The following is a 22,122-nucleotide window of genomic DNA, read 5'->3' as shown; positions in this document are numbered from 1 at the left end:
ATAAATATGAGAGAGAACTCTCCCTCGAATTAAATCTATTTCCTCTTTTATATTTAACATATCTAATATTTAAATATTAATTTGAAGACTTCACAATTTTCTTATAATTAGATTGAACTTTTGATCGTTATTATGAACTAGTAAGGGACCTTATAGACTTACAAATTATAAACTTCAATGATACATAATTAATTAATTAGACTCTTGAATTGATCTGCTTCTGTCCATTAATTAGAAATGAGCTAGCACTCTTATGTATTGCAGGACAAGTTATATTCTATTGATATAATTATTAGAAACAAGTTAATACTTCATGAGTTATAATTACAAAGTCTGTTTTACTCTGGTAATTGCATCTTTCACCTTTAAGTATCATTTATTCTTTAATAATCAATTTGTTTATGATCCAATCATAAACCAAGTCCCTCTTGAGTCAATGAGAGGGTCGGACCCTATTGTTCAAGTCTCGAAATTAACACTTAAGAACAACTTATCTATTTTTCTTATACGGAAATGAGTGAAATTCATTCCATGATATTATATTTCCAGCTCCTTATTTAGTCAAGTACCAAAATGGTCGGCATATTAAATCGTTTACCAGAGTCATTCTAACCTATGCAAATCAAAGGACAAGCTCTCATAGGCAAGAGTTCATAACTCACTCAAGAATAAGATTGAGTCGCATGATCGTCATGTGAAATATTAATCTCCTCAATTAACAGATTATAAAGAGAGGTTACATATTTCTTGGTCCAGTCTTATACAAACTCCGGTATAGGGTACCCCACTTGCATGTCTCCACAAGAACGATTTGGATTAAATTATTATAAAGTGGGTCATATTAATAGTGTTACCCAGACAAGACACCAACATAGTTCAACATTGAAATAAAATATTTTATACATAAATTCATACATAAACTATTATTATATCAAAATAGCATTTATACCAACATAGTTCAAACACAAAATAAGAAACGAACTCAAAAGAAACATTTCAAAATATACTAAGTTTGAAAATGAAGGTTAGTCTATGACCCTCGCTCCAAAGTTCACTCACATCCTCGACTAGCTCCTAATTATCTAAAAAAAATATATATAACATGGAGTGAGTAAAACTCAGTAAGTAGCCTTCTTGTCCGCTCTTAATAGTAAGTAGCCTTCTTGTCGGCTCTTAATCGTAACCAAGTTAGGATGTTGAATCTTATTGGGTTTTAAGGGGCTTCACACTTAAAAGCTCATCTTCTCATCCTAAAAACTTCCCCTAAAGTGACCCTTAATTCTCTCCTTGTGAACAGATGAGTGGTGCAATCATGATCGTGTCATCCTGCTGGTAAATCCTAATGCAAGAAATATTATCTAGGCGAGGGAAGTAGGACACCCTTCATGACATCCTACTCATGATACATAGTGCAGGGCATCCCACCTAGAAGAGGAATAAGGACCTCGTAGCGCACTGCGTGATGAGAGATAACGATCACTTTTTGGCATGAATCCTAACAACTTATTTACCATAGGGCGTAGAGTTTAGGGTATTTTCTTGGTGTAAAACCCTAGGTATATTCTTGGTACATCATTCATCAATGAACCTAGGCACACTTGTTGTCTTACAAACTTATTAGGTATAGCTTAGGTAGAAATTAGAGGACAACCTAACGTGATCTCATGAGCGTGAAAACTTACTAGTACCTTGATAATCCTATTTCAAGGTTGTGTATAAAGTTCTAAATTAATTAGGTGTCTTAAAGGTTATTTGATCAAGGTCTCTATAGAAATTACTTGTCACAATTACTCGGTGTATACATGAAAAGATGTTAAGTCCCTCAATTTTACCATACATTATTGTTGCGTGTGTCTGCATATCTAATATCAGTAACAGGACTACTTATTCAGTATATTTTTATATTCATCTCGTCAAAATTTTGTTTACTTTAGATAAAGGTAAGGGCATAATGGGGTTAGACAACGAAGACAAAGAAGATTGTTGATTGGGTCATAAGTCGGTCTTCCTTTGCTTCGAATATTTATGAGTTTTCTAGATATTGTGAATTCGTTAGCTATTGTATCAACTATTTATTGTCCTAAAAAGAGTAGAAAGCAAACCGAACCCTACAACAACAATATACGTTTGTATAACATACACTAAAATTGGTTTGGTATAAGTTTAATAAATTAAAAAAAATATCGTTATTCAAAACTCAACCTAACCTACTCCAAGAGCTCAAAATCGAGAGGTTGCATAACCTAATTTAACTCTCTTGTTTCAAGTTAGGTTCATATTTTTGTCATATTGGTGAATTTTTTAACACTTTCGTATTATTTGTTCTGGGGTTCATATAAGGCATGCTTCGGCTTCTTGATCCGAGAGGGATGCGACTGTCTCCCCACATGTGGCTCACGCCATTCGAGGTAGCCCAACCCAAAATGTTCCTATATGTATTGCACAGAGGGGTAACTATACCCCTCACTGATTGTCTATTATGCAGTCCGTATTTGGATCTGGATTTGGACATCACCTACCGTCGAGATTTATTTGGTCAAAGGATTTTAAAATTATACATGAAATTGATGTGGGTGTTATATTATTTAGAATAGAGCATGTTTGATCTTTGATTTTCATTGATAGAACTTGGTAACAAATTGGTTGATAAAAGCAAATAATTTGGAACACTTTTGTTGACTCATTTCCAAGAGTTTCATGTGTTCTAATTCTTTATTCTTTCTAGAAATTATTAGAATATTTATTGTGGTGGGTAGAAAACAAAGTCTCGGTTTTCAAAATAAAATATAATACAAAGAATATTTATATATTGACATGTGGATATTGTTGCAAAATGAAAGATTTGATATCAATTTGAAAGGTGAATGGATATCCTTATATTTGATGTCACTACTCATCCAATATTAAAATAAAATAAAATAAGTATCAACCAAAATATTCTTTCATACGTTTGTTAGATTTATGTTCCAGAATAGATTAGTCTTTGATTTTCAAGTGATCAAGAGGCTACCCTAAGTCAATATGAGCTTTAAATTTGTCTTCAAATAATTAGGACGTCACCTCTAGACAAGTCTTAGAAAAACTTTAATTTTCAAGTTAGCTTTTGATTTTCAAGTAAACATATAAGTCTTAGGGTTAGCTTTTGATTTGCAAGTAATCAAGAGGCTACCCTAAATCAAGACGAGCTCAGGATAGCTCTTGATTTTCAAGTAATCATGATGCTACCACAAGATAAGCTTTAGATTACCCTTCGACTTCCAAGTAATCGATAAGGCTACCTTAACTCAAGATGAGCTCATGGTAAGCCCTTGATTTTTAAGTAATCGGGATGCAGCCTCAAGATAAGTTTTAGGTAGACTTTGATGTTTACGTAATCAACATGCTATTGCATTGATTACCTTAGGGCAATGAATCAAGTTTACCACACTCTCAAGCCCTAAAGTAACACTATATAAGTCCCAAATCCATTGAGATACAAAGATGGTTAGGTACCCCTCAATAAACAAGAATCAAGGATGGACCAAAAACTAAGAACCAAGGATAAGAGCTAAACATAAATTGAGATCCAAATTCTCAAAACAAAAAATCTAGAGACTTAGAACTAAGGTTCTTAAATCAGAAACAAAGATTAAGAATTCAGAACCCAAGACCAAGGTCATTAAGCAAGCCCATGAAAAGAACTCGGGACTCAAGAATAAAACCTAAAGGCCTTAGTTCTCAAGACAAGAATAAGAACATGAAAACATATGAGTGTGGTACCCTAACAACTCTCAAGAACATGATTAAGAAACTATTAAGTAAACTACTTACTAAATCTTTATACTCATTCCTTTCTCTCATATTTTTTAGGTGATAAGAAGGAACTGGTTGAGGATAGACGTAGATCTGAACGCAGGTGCATACAAGGACTACACGTATTTCAACTATTCAAATTTTTTAAATTGTTTTGTTTACTCAGTTAAATATATTAAACTCTATTTTAGATTTGTAAACAAAATTTACTATATTTTATCTCGTCTTTTATGTTTTCAAGTTTTTAAATCGCAACTCGAGCTGAAAAATCGGATGGGATGGTGGCAATTTCGATAATAAAAATGGTGGGCTTGAAAGATAATTTTATAAAGGAAAAAGAGAAGAGACTATAACATATCTAAATAATAGGGTAAGTTCTTTCAAAATAATTTTTTTTTTTTTTTTTTTTTTTCCCAAAATTCAAAGAAGAGTTATACTTGTGGAAGGACGGCACGTCGAAAGCGCGTGGCTCCAGACAATACAACAACCTGCGTTTAATATAAAAACAGCTCCCGATCTTTTACGACCAGTCGGCGACCCAATGAAGTACAACGCCACTTCACATCGTTGACAGTCAATGCTTACATGGCAACCCTTTCCGTTAGAAGTCCAAAAACGCCTTGCCCGGTTTCTCCGTTACCTACACGTGTCCTTCTCCTATTGGACCACACTCTTCAACCCTCCATTTTAAAACCCCTCCCCCTNAGCTATGGAAGAGAATCTTTTGTTTGATCTTTTACCCGACTTTTTAAATAAATTCTTCTTTTCTCATTTTGTGATAAGACACAACTCTTCAAATATAGGTGTTTGTTAAGTTCGATTAGGTCTAGGGATTTCGTTACTTTTACACCGTTCCATTCGGATTGTTTGTTTTATAGGTTTGAGGTTTTCCTTTTCCCGATTTTTCTTGCTGGATGTTGAGATCTAGGGTTAACGTGAGGGTGACTTAAAGAGTTTTTGCTTTTTTTCCCTTTCTATTTCCTTTTCTGTTTTTGGAATTCCTTGATTAATTGATCGTGATTTGCTTTTATATTGCCTTTTTTGATTAGTTTTTTAATTTAATTGTTGTTTAGCCTACCTATAAAGTATACGAAAAATGGGACCTGAATTCTCTTCTTTCCTTTGTGATTTAATTTGGAGACTTGGATTGATTCTATTCTCTTGGGTATGAGTGGGTGGGTAAATGCTAGTTGTATTGCTGTATGGAAGATTGATGAATTTAAAGTATTCATTTATCACTCAATTTCTGGTTATGTTCGTTCTACTGATGTATGATTCGATCCTATGGATAGAAAAATGGAAAAACACATTTGAGTGGCTCAAACCTGAAACAATTGAATTCGAAATTGTTGCTGGATCTTAATTCTGGAACTGTAAAAGCTTGAATTGCAATGTATGTGATCTGATTTTCTTCCACTTTTCTTTGTGTTTGTCGGGTAGAGAATTAGTAGTTTGTTAAATTGAGGATGTCGCGGGAGGAAAATGTTTACATGGCCAAGTTGGCCGAACAGGCAGAACGATATGAGGAAATGGTTGAGTTCATGGAGAAAGTTGCAAAGACAGTGGATGTCGAGGAGATGACCGTTGAGGAGAGGAATCTCCTCTCTGTTGCTTACAAGAATGTCATTGGGGCTCGAAGGGCCTCATGGAGGATTATTTCTTCCATTGAGCAGAAGGAAGAGAGTCGAGGAAATGAGGACCATGTCGCAATTATCAAGGATTACCGTAGCAAAATTGAGACTGAACTGAGCAAGATCTGTGATGGGATTTTGAGCCTACTTGAGTCTCATCTCATCCCATCAGCCTCATCTGCTGAGTCCAAGGTGTTTTATCTCAAAATGAAAGGTGATTACCACAGGTACCTTGCTGAGTTTAAGACTGGAGCTGAAAGGAAAGAAGCAGCTGAGAGCACACTGTTAGCCTACAAGTCTGCTCAGGTCAAGTTGCCCGCACCTCGACTTTCTTCCTCTCAGTTCATATATATTACTGTTTCTATTACTTGGTGGTGCTTTTGGTAACACTTAGTCTCTGTTTTCTGGATGATTGTCAACCATAAATACAGGATATTGCTCTTGCTGAATTGGCTCCTACTCATCCAATTAGGCTCGGTCTTGCTCTTAACTTCTCAGTGTTTTATTATGAGATCCTTAATTCGCCAGACCGTGCTTGCAATTTGGCAAAGCAGGTAATGCTCTAATGCTCAATTGCATTCAATTTGGTAATGCTTTATTAAAAGAAATTGATTTCTTTTAATAACTCAATTTGGTTAGCTGATGATAACATTATTTTGCTCACGCCGTGCTTATTCTCTTTTATGCAAAGGCTTTTGACGAAGCAATTTCTGAGCTCGACACATTGGGTGAAGAATCATACAAGGATAGCACCTTGATCATGCAACTCCTCCGAGACAACTTGACCCTTTGGACTTCTGATATTGGGGTAAGTAATGTGTCTGTGCTCGTGCCTCAACAACGAATTGCTTTGCTTACACAATTTTTTTTTTTCAAGAAACGTCTTGCTACTCCTGTTCGACTTCTGTTTTGCACTGCTACCAATCTTACCTTTGCACAATCAAGTTGTAAACCTGTAGAAGTCTTCTATTGTCTTTTTCTCCTCTAATAGTAATAGTCTTTAGATCCAAAGTAGAGAACAGATCCATGAGATGAACCACAAACCTAAAAACTTCCAAATTGCTCTATTAGAGCAAGATGGTGGTGGTACACATGAGCTGGCTCTTAGCCAATTGCCATAAATGACCATATAGGGAAAGTTCGTAGCAATGTCCTGTCATGTTCTGGAACCTGCTGTGTCTGGTCTGATCTGATCTTACATATCTAATTTTGTGACAACTTCTGTAGGATGAAGCTGGCGATGAGATTAAGGAAGCATCGAAACGTGAATCAGGGGAGGGCGGACAGTAGTTTGGGTTGTTAGTTGATACTTGATAGGTGTTGTACTCTGTACTCTTTTCATTGTTCCCCTGTTCTTTAGTGTTGTTGTTGTTGTTGTTAGTAGTTCTGAATGAAATGTTCTTGATTGATAGCTTTGGCTTTTGAGTGCAAGATCTGGATGCACTTTTAGGGCCTTTGAATACTCCTACACAAGTAATGTGGTTTTATTATTCACGAGAAGAAATTGGTGTTTGGTGTTCGAATGTCATGGAATATCAACTTTTTGGTATAAACTCATTGATCCACTGTGTTCTTCAGTATCTATATTCATTGAGGGCTGCTTCATTTCTCTTTAATCTTATTTTGGAACTGTGCTTTGCTCGTACTTTTTAAATATTAGTCAAAAGCCCATTGATGAATGGCGCATTTGAAACACTAAAAAAAGTGCATTAACATGGCGAAAATTATTTTATGAGAAGTTTCAACCTTGTAGCGAAAGAGATGAAAAACATGTTTTTGTAGTTGAGTAGTTTTGGTGTGCAACTGTGAATCATACCATTCAATTTCTCACATCATATAAGCGTTCATCTTTATCGTGATCTTCAAAAGGGAAATAATGATGTGAAGACCAATGTTGCTCGGCAAGAGCAAACACAGAAGGGTTGTGCAAGTCTGTATCTGTAGGACTTTTGGGTATCAAGTTCAGAAATGGCTACAAATTGCAAGGTATTGAAATAGCTTTTGGGATATAGGACATGATTAAATTTGTCCTAGGTTTAAACTCTTTCCAGATGGTTTCTCTATATTTCATGTTAATAGTTTTAGTATCAAGTCTATGTTGGATATGACTCAAAGGGAGAACTTTGAAATGAAGCAACTTAAATGCTAGATTTCCAATTCTTTTGTGGCTGTGAATAGAGCATAATAATATTTGTGGAGAAGATATTAACAAATTTCCTAAACGTCCTCTTGTGATAAATCAGATAAGCAGAGGAAGGACTACAACAAATCTCCTAAATAAATCCTTCCTCCACAATTTGTCAATTTCTAACCAGTCTCCTAAAATTGCTTTTAGTAACTTCCAAGCTTACATTGGCAAGCTTACTTTATTCGAGATTCTCACTTCCAGTAACTCCCACATTTCTAAGTTTACTATGTTCGAGATTCTTCACTCCCAGTAACTCTCGCATCTCTGCAAACTTAACCTTTGGTAGGACTTTGGTGACAATATACGCACGTTGCTCTCTGGTGCATTGGAACTCCACAACGATCTGTCTCTTCTCGACACACTCACAGATGAAGTGGAAGCGAGTGTTAATGTGTTTGCTGCATCCATGAAATATCGGATTCTTCATCAAAACAATCGTAGATTTGTTATCAGCGTTGAGAGTTATTGACTTTTGTTCACTTTCGGTCACTTTGCTCAACAACTTTCTCAGCCATAATGCTTAGCATGATGCCGTAGTTGCTAGCATGAACTCAGCCTCACAAGAAGATAGTGTCATAGTTCATTGCTTCTGAGATTGCCAAGAGATTAAATTTTCATTGAGATGGCGGTGCTTTTTCAATGGTAAGTGTCTCCACCTAAATCACTACCAGTAAAACCGACTAGTTCTTTGGGATCTCACCATCTTTGATACATTAGCTTGTAGCTTGTGGTTTCCTTCACGTAGTGGAGAATGTGCATAACCGTTTGATGATGCATCATAGTACGCTTTTCCATGTACCTACTCATCATTCCAACAACGTATGAAAGATCCGGACGAGTATGAGTCAAGTAGCTCAAACTTCCGATGACGTGCCTATACTCAATGGAATTCACCAAGCTTTCTTCAGCATCTTTTTCGAGTTGTAACTTTGCTCCCAGGAGATACTTGGTCGGGTTGCGCTTGTCAATTTAAATTGTTGCAACACCTTCTTAGTATAGGCCGATTGCTTTATCATGATGAAACTTCCTTTGGTCTACTTCAATACCGAGGTAGTATTTGAGTAACTTGGGATTAGTCGTCTCAAATTCTTTCATCATTTACTGCTTTGATGCCTTCCTCACTTGTATTAGTGACGATCAAGCCATCAATGTACACGCCAACTATGAGTGTTTTAGTTCCATTGTTTCTTGTTTACGTTGCTTGTTTATGCGAACATTTCATGAAGTTTAGACTCTTTAAACTCTTGTCCAGATGTATGTTTCATGCCTTCGGTGCATGCCGTAAATCGTAGAGAGCCTTCGGTTTGATGATAAAACCTTCAGGTTGGGCGACGTACACTTCTTCTTGGAGGTCACCATTTAGGAACATTGACTTGACGTCCAAGTGATGGACCTCCCACCCATGTTGAGTTGCGAGAGCAAGAATCAGCCTTGCAATGTCCCATCTACCACTATTGAGATTTATGCCCTAAAGCTTCGTAATTAATTTTAATAATAATTTTTATTATTTTATTTAAAATTTAATATTATCCATGGTATGAAAATCAAAGGTTATAAATGTAATCTTGAAGAGTATGTGATTGACATACAAGAAAATCGTCTTGAAGTAATAACCTAAAGAGCCCATAGTATATGGATAAGGTTGGGTGTCTTATCCTGATAGCACTATTTATACGACCCACTTTGTAATCGTTACAAATGATTTGATCAAAAGCGTTCATGTAGAGACATGTAAGTGGGAGTATCCTTTATAATGAGTTTGTATAAGATTGGACTAAAAAATATTTAATCTCTTTTTATAAATTCGTTAATTTGAGAAGATTAATATTTCACATGATGATCATATACGACTCGATCTTAATCCTTAGTGAGTTATGAACTTCTGCTTGGGATTGTCCTTTAATTTGCATGAGTGAGAATGACTTTTGTAGTCGATTCAATATGTCTATGCCTACCATTTTGGAGACTTGACCAAACGTGGAGTTGGGAGCATAATATCATGAGAAGGGACTCCACCCTCTCATTGGCTAGAGAGGGACTAATCATAAACAAATTGTTCAATGGAAAATCAGTGGTCCTTAAGGTGAAATGTAACGACCCTGATAATTGGAAAATCAGTAGTGCTTAAGGTGAAATGTAATGACCCTAAATTTTAATCTAAGGTCGCTACTCTATACCTATCATGAACATTGAATGCATGCCTACCAAGGTTCAAATGTGCACACAGAGAGTGGAACTAACTATCAGTTCATCCTCTTGGCTGATAAAGCTGCAATATTGTTTTGTAGTAATAGCTCGTGTGCATCATGGTGTTTCTTGGCTTGTCAGTCCTCTCTTCCATCGTGTTATCTACACTATACGACGCAATGAGTCTTGACGAGGTGATTGTCGTCGTCGTGCTTGTCATGAGGTAACTCAACAGTCTTTTCTTCTTCTCCCTCATTTTTCTTCTATATCATGTTATTTTTCTTTGTAGGTAGATTCTGTGAGGCGTGGCTGAAGGTCGTTGGAGTATTCTTGGCGTCAGGGAAACCTATAGGATGAGGGTGTGAGAATTCTAGCAAGTCTTCGAAATTCTCGGCCCCTTTTTTCGACGACCACATTTTTTTTGTCCTTACATGAAAGTTGTAATTATAGGGGTAAAACGTACTTTTGACCCAACTACAATTATGAACAACCCGTGAAAGATTGACCTCCTTGTAATGATTATATCTATGGACATAACTTGTTGTACCGTACATAAGAGTGCAACTCTAGGTCTACAGTGACACTCTAGATCTATAGTGGAGTGACATAGTTAATAAATAAAAATTGATTAATCAATTTTTTTTATTATTAATTTTGTATCATTGGAGGTTATAATTTGTAGGTCCATAAGTCTAAGTCATAGTAATGCTAAAAGGTTCAATTTAATTTGAAGTGTTCAAATCAATATTTAATATATTATATATATTAAATATAAAGAATAAAATAGATTTAATTTGAATGTTAAAATTGATATTTAATATATTAGATATATTAAATAAATAGATAAAAATATATTTAATTGGAAGGATTCAAATTAATATTTAATAATTAGATAATTAAAAGAAAAAAAAAATACATTGCATTTGATAAATTAAATATTAAAACAAATAATATATATTGATACATTATATAAAAATATATTTAAAATTTGAATGAGATTTAAATTAATTAAATATATAATAAAATATCTTATAATATTTAAATATGATTTATAGAAGATATTATCTTCTAATATATTAGATATTTAAATATATTATACGATAAAGATTCTCCTAAGTCCCTTAGGATCTTCAAGTTGAGCCAAAACATATGAATCTCTCTTAGATAATGAAACTACTCTCTAGAGAATTCTCTTGAAACTCTCCTCTCCAATCCCTTTGACATTTTCTTTCAAAAGGCTCCCACAAACCTTAGATTTGTGTTCGAGTCATAGCAAGAAAGAACTTGTGGAATGTGAAGAACTTTTACATTGGAATACTTCAAGAAATCTTACAAGCTAGGATTTCTACAAAGGTAGAGTTCTTACTCTCGTATTTGTTAACTTTTTTAATTTTTAATAAAATCATAACGGTTCCCAATGCTTCCGCTATATAGATGAAGAGTTCATTCCCTTCAACCACATTCACAAAAACCTCTTCAAAATCAACTCCTTATTCCTTCACATTATTTTGCCACAAGTTTTGTTTTATGCTTGATGACATTTCCTTCCCTATTATTCTTCAACTTAAACACTCACTTTAAACCGATGGATTGTTGTCTAGGTAGTAAGATAGTGAGTGCTCATGTCTCGTTCTTCTCAATGGCTTTAAGTTCTTTTTGCATGGTCTCCTGCCATGTCTTCTTAGTTATTGTCTCATGGTAGTTGTCGGCTCCTCGGCCGCGAGCAACACTAACTCTTCAGGATCCAATTCTTCTTCAGATGTATATGCATAAATTTTAGCAAGAGAACGAAATTTATTTTTTCCACCCTCAGTCCGTGATGACATGTGTGGATTTGTTGGTCTCGCTATCAGTGCACTTTATAGGTCTATCGCATCTCCCGCTTCTTCCAGTATAGTAAATTCTGTAACAGTCTGTTTGTTATTGCTGACGCTGCACCAATCTCACTTCTTCTCTTCTTTGAATACGATATCTCTACTCATATGAATTTCTCTTGTTGAGGATCATACAATATGTTTACCTTGGTCCCATCATCCACGCCAAAATATACCATCTTTTGTCATTAAGCTTTTGTCATTAAGCTTTTTGATATATGCCTTGACAATTTTAGCATGTGTTGTACAACTTAAGACTCTTAAGTGCTCAAAGGAAGGCGCCTTACCAAACCATGTATCAGAGGTGTAACAGCCCAAAAATAAATAAATAAACAAATAAAAATTATTATTATGTATAAAAAAAAATAATAATAATAAATTAATAAATAAGTAAATAATAATAAAAAAAAAAACCATTATTCCTTCTTTTCTCTCCCGTAAGTCACTTCCCCAATAATCTCTCTTCAACACACCTCACAATCCTCGCAAATGAAACAGAAATGGAAAATCTCAGATTTGAGAAAACAGACATGCCTTAGCATCAAATTTATAGGAGATGGGTTGACAGACATGATCAAGATTTACTTGGGAGAGGGGAGAGAGATTTGAGATTTGTCTGTAAGTTATATTTCAGATCTCCTTTTCTTCTATCCAATTATTTAGTTTTATTTAGCAATTTAATTAGAAAGATACGTCATGATTAATAGCAGAAACAAAATAGAATCGATTAAATTGGCGAGAAGTAATTGCCAACCTAATTGAAAAGTAACAAACAAAAATAAAAAGAAAATAAAAAGAAAGGATTAAACAGATTTAACTAATTAGAATTTCTTCTCTCATGCAAAAACAAGCACAAAAACCGTTCACATTCAGTTTTGTTTTGGTAGAAAGAGATATTTTGGTAAAAAGAGATATTGCATTTTGGAGAGGTCAGTAGTTTTTATTTTATTTAATGATATTAAGAGTCATTCTCAAACAGAGAGATAATTAAAAGAAAGAAAACATAGTCAGAGAGGGAAGACTGTGAATATAATTGAAAATTATCTGAAAAATGTTAAAAGGGTATTAAACACCATCAGAGAAAATAGAATATCTGGTAAATTTTGATGAGTATTAAATGGTTTGTATGAAAATAATACTATAACAAACATATATAAATATTTCAACACCTAACTCAAGCAAAGACCCTAACGTTCGCATGAAGTATAACACATGGATCAACATAAATTAGAGAAATAATTTTATAGAGTTCAAACTTGAAACTGATGTCATGGGCTCACATAGGTTGACTTGGAGTTCAATGGACTTTCATCAAGGATAACGACGGAATCGAACTTTCATTAAGGATATATTCGTGACAACGACTTAAGCTAACTAGGTAAGTGACCTTACTATCGGCAGGGTTATATTTGATGTTGACACGTGCCTTGTGGTTCTGCACGTGTCATATATGTTGATATGTGTGAATTGTCTGTGGATCGATATGCTTCCTATATGTTATGTTATGTTATAATATGTGGTTTGTATGATAATAATTATGGTACGATGTGCTCAAGGATATGTTTGAGATAGGGTACGAGAAGGATGCACAAAACGAAATGTAACGATAGGAGTAAGATACGTTCATGAAACGTTAGAGTTAGGTTACATACCGGAGTGCTATGGATAGGAGAGATTGATGAAAGAATACGGTTAGGTTATGGGTAGAAAGGGATAGGTTTGTGATAGATTGATAGAACGATAGCGTTAGGGTACGTTCTTGTGACGATATGACTAAGGTACGTCACGTAATGATATGTCTGTGATAGGTATAAGAACGTTAAGGCTATGGTAAGTTAGAGAACGATATGACTATGAAGTGTTTACGTTATGACTTGGTTATGATATGATACATTGTATGCTAGATTATTGTGCTTAAGTACGAAATCATGTGAACGTGAATGTATGTTATTTATGCTGCTTAGTTGATGTGATATGAATGCATGTGACGATGTGTGACCCTTGTACGATTATGGCTTGTTGTATGAGTATTGGAATGTAACTGAATGAATTGTATGACATGAAATACGGTAAATTGCATGATACATAACCCCGCTAGGAATATGTATGATATGTAACGAAATGAGAATGAGAATGACATGTAAGCATGAAAACGTGACACGGGGTTATGTTCATTAAATGATGACTGTAGGACTAGTGGGACCTCATGCATATTGTGTGATCATGCATTTGGGGGGATACCCCTATCCCATCACGAGGGTACGGACGCGTACATCCAAATGGCAGGACAACGATCGTTATGCCCTGCATAGCGCTGCCGTGACGGTTTTAGTTTTAACGGGTCCCGGTGGGCCCCCAGAGCATGCCCACCGGCTAGGGACAGTGGCCCAGCGGTGTGCGAACTAGCTGGTGAGCCCATACTCGCACGTATGGGCTGCGTGTAGAGTATATGGTACACGTCCACGATTACCTGTTAGGATTACACCGTAGGGAAAACGAAACGAAACGAAACGAAAGGAAACGAAACGAAATGAAAGATAGGTCCCATCATTTCATTGCATGTGATTGTTGCATTTAACCCCAATAGTGGGGTCACTTACTGAGTATTTCTTTAAATACTCAGGCCATGTGCTACTACATTTTTCAGGTTAAGGCAAGGCATTCCTGTACGGCTGACGACGGCATCGCAACTCGAGATCATGGCACATGCATAGGATAGTGGTATTTATTTTCTTAGATTTAGGATAGAATAGGATGTTTTAAACTTAAACGCTTATTTATTTTATTTCGGGTCTTTTGTTGTGTCGTTTTAAAGATGTTTTCAAAACACGTAAGTCCATGACTGTGTTTTTAAGTTAAAGGTTATGTTTTATGGAATTTAAATGAAGTCTTCCGCATTCAATGTTTATGGTATGTATAAAGTAGCGACCTTAAATTAAGTAGAAAATTTTGGGTCGTTACAATAGGGGTACGAGTGTCCAGTGCCTTTATTGGTAAATAGTTTAGAAGATAAATTGCATGTCGAATTGTCTCACCTTAGAAAATCGTCGGGACTTGCATGCTTTTGAGTAACCTTCTTGCAGTGTTCAATATGGTGCGGTTTCTTTGCTCCATCACACTATTTTGTTGTGGAGTGTATAGTGCGGTGAGTTGACCCTTGATACCTTCCTCCTCGCAAAACTTTGAGATTCTTTGCTCCATCACACTATTTTGTTGTGGAGTGTATAGTGCGGTGAGTTGACCCTTGATACCTTCCTCCTCGCAAAACTTTGAGAAGTTCTGGGATAAAACTTGCCACCTCGGTCAATGCATAAGGATTTTAGCTTGTGATCAGACCTGTTTTCAACGAGTCTTTTTAGCTTCTTGAACGTACATAATACTTGTTATTTTTCTCTAAGCTTATACACCCGCATCCAATGACTGTAATAGTTAAACAAGTAAGAGAAAATACTTGTTACCAGCAATTGATGATGGAGTGACCAGACCACATAAATCTGCATGAACCAATTGCAGTGGTTGCTTAGCAAAAAATCTGGTTTGAGCTGGGGAACAACAGTCTTGCTTGTTTGGAGACTAAGCAACTTTCACATAGTTAGTTCGGGTGTATGATTTTGGGTATTCTGACAACCATCTTCTTCTCTCCCATCATTTCGAATGCTAAAAGTTAGGTGCCCAAGTCTTGCATGCCCTAGCCAAGTTGGTCTGCGAGTGTCGTCAATAGAGATTGGTTTGTCTCCAGTAGTATCTTGTATAGGCGGTTATGCAATCGTTTTACCTTCATCAACAAGGCTCATTTCCGTTGAACATCTTGAAGAACAAGCCAGCTAACTCTACTTTGTTGCCTTCTTTCGTCATCTGACTAAAGATGCTAATATTACTTTTCAAACTTGGGATATAATATATCTTGGTTAGTAGACGTTGGTCGTCGTTCATGCACTGAAACAAGATGGATCTTATGCCTTGGATTGGTACCATTGATCCATCGTCAAACTTCATGTTTTCAATCTCCGGTCATATGGTTGCTTGCTCCGTTGTCTAGGAACCACATGTTGGTCTCCACTTGGTTTTCTCCTTTTGTGATAAGGTTCACCATAACTTTCTCTTCGTTGAGCATCAATAGGTAAGACATCTTCTCGGCCAACATCAGTGTGGGCTCTTGATCATGTGTGAATGTGAGGTTCGCCTCCTCATCACACTTCTTCTTACAACACTCTACTGCATAGTGCTCATATTTTCCACAAGAGTAACACATAATCATACTTTTGTCCTTCCAAGAATTGACATTATCATGGATTTGTGAGGTATTGTCACGACCTCCTCTGCCACCATGTCTGCAACCATGACTGCTGCCATGCCCACGACTTTTACTTTTCTTATTGTAGTCGTCATGTCCATACGTACCTGAAAAAGGAAGAATTAGTTGCATCTTCCCTTTTTGTCCGTTCGAGCCACTCCTCATGTGATAGCAAGAGATGTTTCTCCTCTTCTCTATCGTCGTAGCCATGAAGTCTCTCCTTATGGATTTTGAGACGACCAACGACTTCCTCAATCGACATGTTATTAAGGTCCCCAAACTGCTCAATAGAGGTAACAATTTGCATGAATCTCAGGGGGACAGCTCGAAGGAACTTCTTAACGAGGGAGATCTCCTCTACCTTGTCGCCTAACGAATGGATGCCGCTAACGATCGTCGTCAACTTCATGGAAAAGTCGTCTATTGAATCACTGTCTTTCATGTAGATAGCCTCAAAGTCACTCTTCAAGGTATGGACATTTTCTTCCTTGACACATTCCACACTCACATGCATTGTTTGCAGCGTCTCCCACGCTGCCTTTGTCGAGTCCTTCTCTGCCAACATGATAAGGACGTCCTTCGGGACTACTTGGTAGATGGCGGTAAGAGTCATCCTCTCCTTATGCTTCTCAACGTCATCACTGATCGATTGCGTCTCACACGCCTTGTGCCTATAAGTTAACACACATCTTTATCAACCATATTGTATAGTTAATTTTCGTGTGTAACAAGTACTGAAGCATTACACTTCCCTCTTTTTCACTCTTTATCATCTTCATATCTCCTTCGAAAAATTTACATGGTGATGAAATTTGGTTCAGTATCTTAGCTCTGATACCAATTGTTGAATATGACCCACCATCAAAATATGTCAAGACAAATAAATGCAGCGGAAATAACAACTCATAGGAGAGAGTTTTTTTGAACAAAAGTACCTTAGCACTATTTTTTTCAATTCTTTTTATGGTTGTTGTACATGAAGTATTATAGCAGAGAAAGACACTAACAAATTTAAACTTTCTCTTCGAGTGAGAAGACTACTCACAAATCTCTTCCATAATTTGGTAACTAACCACCATTCTCCTAGAATTGCTCTATAATTGCTAAATTAGGTATCAATCTTATATTATAATCTTTTAAATAGTTTTTGTGATTGACGTTTAGATTTAGGATGACTAAGTCATGAAACATAGAATAAAAACATATAATGTGGATCAAAGAGTTTCCTTTATCAACTTTTTCAAAATAAGTGCCAAGTAACTCGAGCTCTTTCTTTGCTTTGAATTGACCTGTATCAAGCACCTTTATCTTCTTCACAGTCTATATTTTTCTTATTCCCACCACCTTGAAGCCTTCCAAAATAAGAACCCAACGATCTCAACTGCTTCTCATGATGGCGGGATGCTTCAAAGTCTTATATACATATAGGTAGAAAAGATCATAAGCAGCTGTGTTGAGCAGTATCTTTTCAGGTGTTTTGTGGTTGCTTCCATGGCCATAGGTTTTCTATGGTTAAATGCAAAGTGCTCTTGGATGAGAATGACAAAAACTCGAAGAAGATGTGATGATTTCCTCCGCAAATGATTGGTTTTAGCTTTCAACAGATCAACAACGCTTATAACAGTACATGAACAATATGAAAGTCGTATCCGTAAGTATAAAATATGTGCAGAAAAATGTTCTTGACTATTACTTGTTTAATTGTGTACGAGCTTATAGTTTTGAGTTAGCTTGTATATTTTACGATATCTGTTCATTTTCCTTTTCTTTGGCTTCTTTTTTATTCTTTTTTCTTAGGCTTCTTTTCTATTCTTGAATAGGCTCTTAAGGTAAGGAAAGGGCATGTTGAGTATTTGAAATCGAAGTATATGGCCCACGATCATGTTGGATATGATCCATGTCAAAATATACCGAAACAAATAAAAGTAAAAATCTACCATTTGAGGTAGAGATTTTTTTTATAAAGCACTTTGCTTTCCAATTCTCCAATTCTCTATGTTTATGTGAATAGAACATACATTGATGAATATTTTTAGGGAGAAAGCACTAACAAAATTAACTTTCTCCACAAATTAGAACTACTAACCATTCTCTTCAACAAAACGACTTACTTTTCTAAAATTATTCAAGTTCATAACTACTAACAATTATCCTAAAATTGCTCAAAGTTAATAACTTTAACTTTTTATGATTAGTTAGACTTATTAACTCACATTCTATTTTATAAGCTTGACTTTACTCGAGATTCTTCACTTCAATCAACTCCGGTATGTCTACAAATTTAACCTTTACTACGATCTTGGTGAGAATGTTCGCACATTGTTCTCCAGTTTCATCTTTGTTTTGTCCCTAGTCAACTCTGACTGAAATTTTAATTCAGTAACATGCAATTTCTTCCACTCCTCTCTTATGTGCAGAAAATTTATCATCGGGATTTGATAACACAATCCTACTCCTCAACCCAACCATTCAAGCTTTTGATGAAGCAAGAACCCTGGAATAAAAGAAATTAACACCTCATTATACAAAATTTGGATGAATCAAGAGATAATTCTAGAATTAGATTATCTCCTAAGATCAAAGATCTAGAAACAAAATTTTGGAACGTTGTTCTAAATTGAGTCACTCCACAATCGAACTTGATCAAGGCCTAATTGAATGGCTCGGATGTAATCTACTACAAGAATGACATGAAACATAGAAATGACAAAGATGATGCTCAAGGGTATAAATCTCAATTTGAGATCTCAATTTTATTCATCAAAATCTGACTTTTACATGATAATCTGTGGGTATTTATAGTATCCCACAAAATAAACTTTCAATCCTTGAGATGCTCACTAAAAAAAGTTAGTGCCATAATTTAATCCCAGGATCATAATTTAATCGCCATCCCCTTAAATTTACAAAGAGGAGTCAATTTGACCAATAACTTTCACCCTTTCCCGTTACCAGAATTATGAAATTAAAAATAATAAATACAATTTTCTGACAACTTATCAATCAAATGCAATTGATAGCAACTTCATTCACTACTTCAACCGTGTAAATATTCACTTTTGAAGCTCCAAATGGTCCTTCCTCAATCAAATCAGCTTGTAAAACAGAAATAATTGTTGAACTGAGTCTATCCAATTTTGTAAATCAAGAATGAATGCTTGTTGAATCTTCTTGGCTGGATCATGTAATAGGTCCAGTTGGAACATTTGGAAGATTCTGATCCTTATCATGCTTATATGTAGAAACTTATTGTAACTTACTCTTTTTCAACCTTCTTTTTAGGCCTATTTCTAGGTTTCTTTGGTTGAGATGACAAGTCTTGTGAAACACATTGAACACTTCGATGATTGAAGCAACCTTTAGTTTCTTCTTGGATATATCTTCGGTTCCTTTTTCTCCTGGCCCAGTGGTTTCTTTTTCACTTTCTTTCTGCCAACGCCAATCGATACTTTTGGAAGATGTTGATGGTCTTTCAATAGTATCTTATACATGCGGTTTTGCGATCATTTTACCTTCATCAATAGGGCTCCGTTTATGTTATATATCTTGAGGAATAGGTCGACTATCTCCACTTTGCTACCTTCTTCTGTCATTTGATCAAGGCTAATAATATTGCTCATCAAACTCGGGATGTAATACACCAGTCAATAGACATTGATCGTCGTTCTTACACTGGAACAAGATTGATCCTTTGTCTTGGATCGGTAAAATTTATTTGTTGCAAACCTTCATGTTTTCAATAAACTTATCATCAAGCTCCTTGAAATTTTCTTGATCTCCAGTCATGTGGTTGGTCGCTCCATTCTTTAGGTACCACAGGTTGATCTCCACTTGGTCTTCTCCATATGTGAAGGGGTTTGCCATGATCTTCTCTTCATTGAGCATCAACAAGTTGGGCATTTTCTCGGCCAACATCAATACGAGCTCTTCATCATCAATGAACATGAGGTTTGTCTCCTCATCGCTGTGTTTATTGCGACACTCTGCCTCATAATACCTGTATTTTCCACAAGAGTAACACTTGATCATACTCTTGTCCTTCTAGGGGTTGACATTGTCATGAATTTGTGAGGTATTGTCACGACCTCCTCTACCACCACGTCCACGACCTCTGTTTTCCTTGTTATGGTTGTCACGTCCCCTCATACCTGAAAAAGAAGACTCAGTTACATCATGCTTTTTTGTTCGTCCGAGCCATTCCTCATGTGTGAGTAAGAGGTATTTCTCCTCCTTTTTGTCTTTGTAGTCATGAAGTCTCTCCTCATGGACTTTAAGACGACCAACGACCTCCTCAACCAATATGTTCTTGAGGTCGTCAAACTGGTCAATGGAGGTAACAATCTACATGAATCTTGGGAAAACAACTCAAAGAAACTTCTTAACAATAGAGATCTCCTCCACGATGTTGCCTAATAAACAGATGTCGCTGACGATCTTCGTCAACTTCATGAAAAAATCGTCTATTGACTCACCGTTCTTCATGAGGATAGCTCAAACTCACTCTTCAAGGTCTATTACTTTGCTTCCTTCACACGTTCCACACCCCACATGCATTGTTTGCAGCGTCTCCCACATTGCCTTTGCCAAGTCCTATTCTACCAACATGAGAAGGACGTGACTGCTCATGTCTGCTTGGTAGATGGCGACAAGAGCCATCCTCTCTTTACGCTCCTCAACGTCACCATGCTCGATGGATTTTCACACGCCTTGTGCCTGTAAGTTAACATGCATCTTTATCGACCATGCTGCATAGTTACTCTTTGTTAGTAACGGGTACTGAAGTACTCCACTCTCCTCCTTTCTACTCCTTATCGTTCACGATCGAAATATAACGAAATAAATAAAAGAGGCAAATAAGAACAAATTGAGGGGAGAGATCTTTTGAATAAAAGAACCTTAATCACTTATTCTTTTTAATTTTCTTATTGACGTGAATAGAGCATACATTTTATGAGTATTTATAGCAGAGAAAGGAATAACCATTCTCTAAAACAAACTATCAACAATTTTTCTAAACTTATTCAAGTTAATAACTGTTCAGAATATTTAGCCTTGAATTATTGTCATATGTATCATATTTAAACCTTTATTATATGCAAATATCTTGTATGATATTTAGCCTTTCATTATGGTTTAAGTATCATATTTTACTTTATTACAGGCAAATGTCTAGATATTTGCCTTCAATTACAACAATTTTTCTAAACTCATTCAAGTTAATATCGGTTCAGGATATTTAGCCTTGAATTATTGTTTAACATATGTATCATATTTAAACCTTTATATATGCAAATATCTTGTATCAATTTATTACTCTTTCCATTTATTGCTCTTTCCATATCCTTTGTAATTTATTTGATTCGGTACATGATTACAAATAGAGAACTTTCACCACCATTTAGGTGTGGTGATTTTAGCAAATATTCTCATGGTATTAAAGCCCTTTCGGTTGAGCAACCCTGATCTTTTAAAAACTTCTCTATGGCTTCCGAGTACTCTGCCCATCTTCTTTCTTTCAATACTCTAATCCATATGATCAACATCAAACTTTATTCCTTCAATTATCTTCTTTGGAAAAAGTAACTTCTCCCTCTCCTTGAGAGTCTCTTCGAGACTCATTCATACAACAAAAAAGTCGCTTTGGTCGAGTGGTTAAGGCGTATGCCTACTAAGTACATGGGGTATCCCCGCGAGAGTGCGGATCTCTCAGGCAACGAAAAGTTCTTCTTTATTTTTGTAACAGGCCAAGACCAATACTAAAAGATATTGTCCGCTTTGGCCCGTTGCCCCACGAACGCGTAGAAGTTTCTTTTTTATTTTTGTAACAGCACAAGACCACTGCTAAAAGATATTCTCCACTTTGACCCATTACCTCACAAATGGGTAAAGGTTACTTTTTTCTTTTTGTAATAGCACAAGACCACTCGTAAAAGATATTCTCCACTTTTTTCTTTTTGGCCCGTTGACTCACGGAAGTGGTTTCAACACTGTTATAAGGAATGCTTTGTTCTCCTCTCTAACCGATATGAGATAAGTCACTTCCCTTCAGACAACGACAATTAAATAAATTTTGCGCGGTATAAAAGACATACAACACGAGTTTCAAAAATTTCTAGTTATTGACAAAGGGGAAAAAAGGCACAAGACATGCTAGGC

General features: G+C 35.9%; 1 protein-coding gene across 1 annotated transcript; it reads left to right on the top strand.

Annotated features, from left to right (window-relative positions):
• The first annotated feature begins 4,607 nt into the window (after nt 1-4,607).
• LOC111791022 (14-3-3-like protein) lies at nt 4,608-6,988 on the top strand. Its single transcript, XM_023672196.1, has 4 exons — nt 4,608-5,729; nt 5,855-5,977; nt 6,115-6,231; nt 6,651-6,988. The coding sequence occupies exons 1-4, from the start codon at nt 5,259-5,261 to the stop codon at nt 6,711-6,713; spliced, it is 774 nt and encodes a 257-aa protein (XP_023527964.1). The 5' UTR covers nt 4,608-5,258; the 3' UTR covers nt 6,714-6,988.
• Nucleotides 6,989-22,122: the final 15,134 nt, after the last annotated feature.

The sequence above is a fragment of the Cucurbita pepo genome, chromosome LG03 (genome assembly GCF_002806865.2).
Source record: "Cucurbita pepo subsp. pepo cultivar mu-cu-16 chromosome LG03, ASM280686v2, whole genome shotgun sequence".
Taxonomy (NCBI): Eukaryota; Viridiplantae; Streptophyta; class Magnoliopsida; order Cucurbitales; family Cucurbitaceae; genus Cucurbita; species Cucurbita pepo.
This window is presented reverse-complemented; position numbering and strand designations above follow the sequence as displayed.

What these genes read in the sequence shown, in the direction of transcription:
- LOC111791022 (XM_023672196.1), top strand. Translation starts at nt 5,259, where the DNA reads ATGTCGCGGGAGGAAAATGTTTACATGGCCAAGTTGGCCGAACAGGCA. An exon ending in TAGCCTACAAGTCTGCTCAG is followed by an intron (nt 5,730 to 5,854) that starts GTCAAGTTGCCC and finishes CCATAAATACAG; the next exon opens with GATATTGCTCTTGCTGAATT. An exon ending in CTTGCAATTTGGCAAAGCAG is followed by an intron (nt 5,978 to 6,114) that starts GTAATGCTCTAA and finishes TTTTATGCAAAG; the next exon opens with GCTTTTGACGAAGCAATTTC.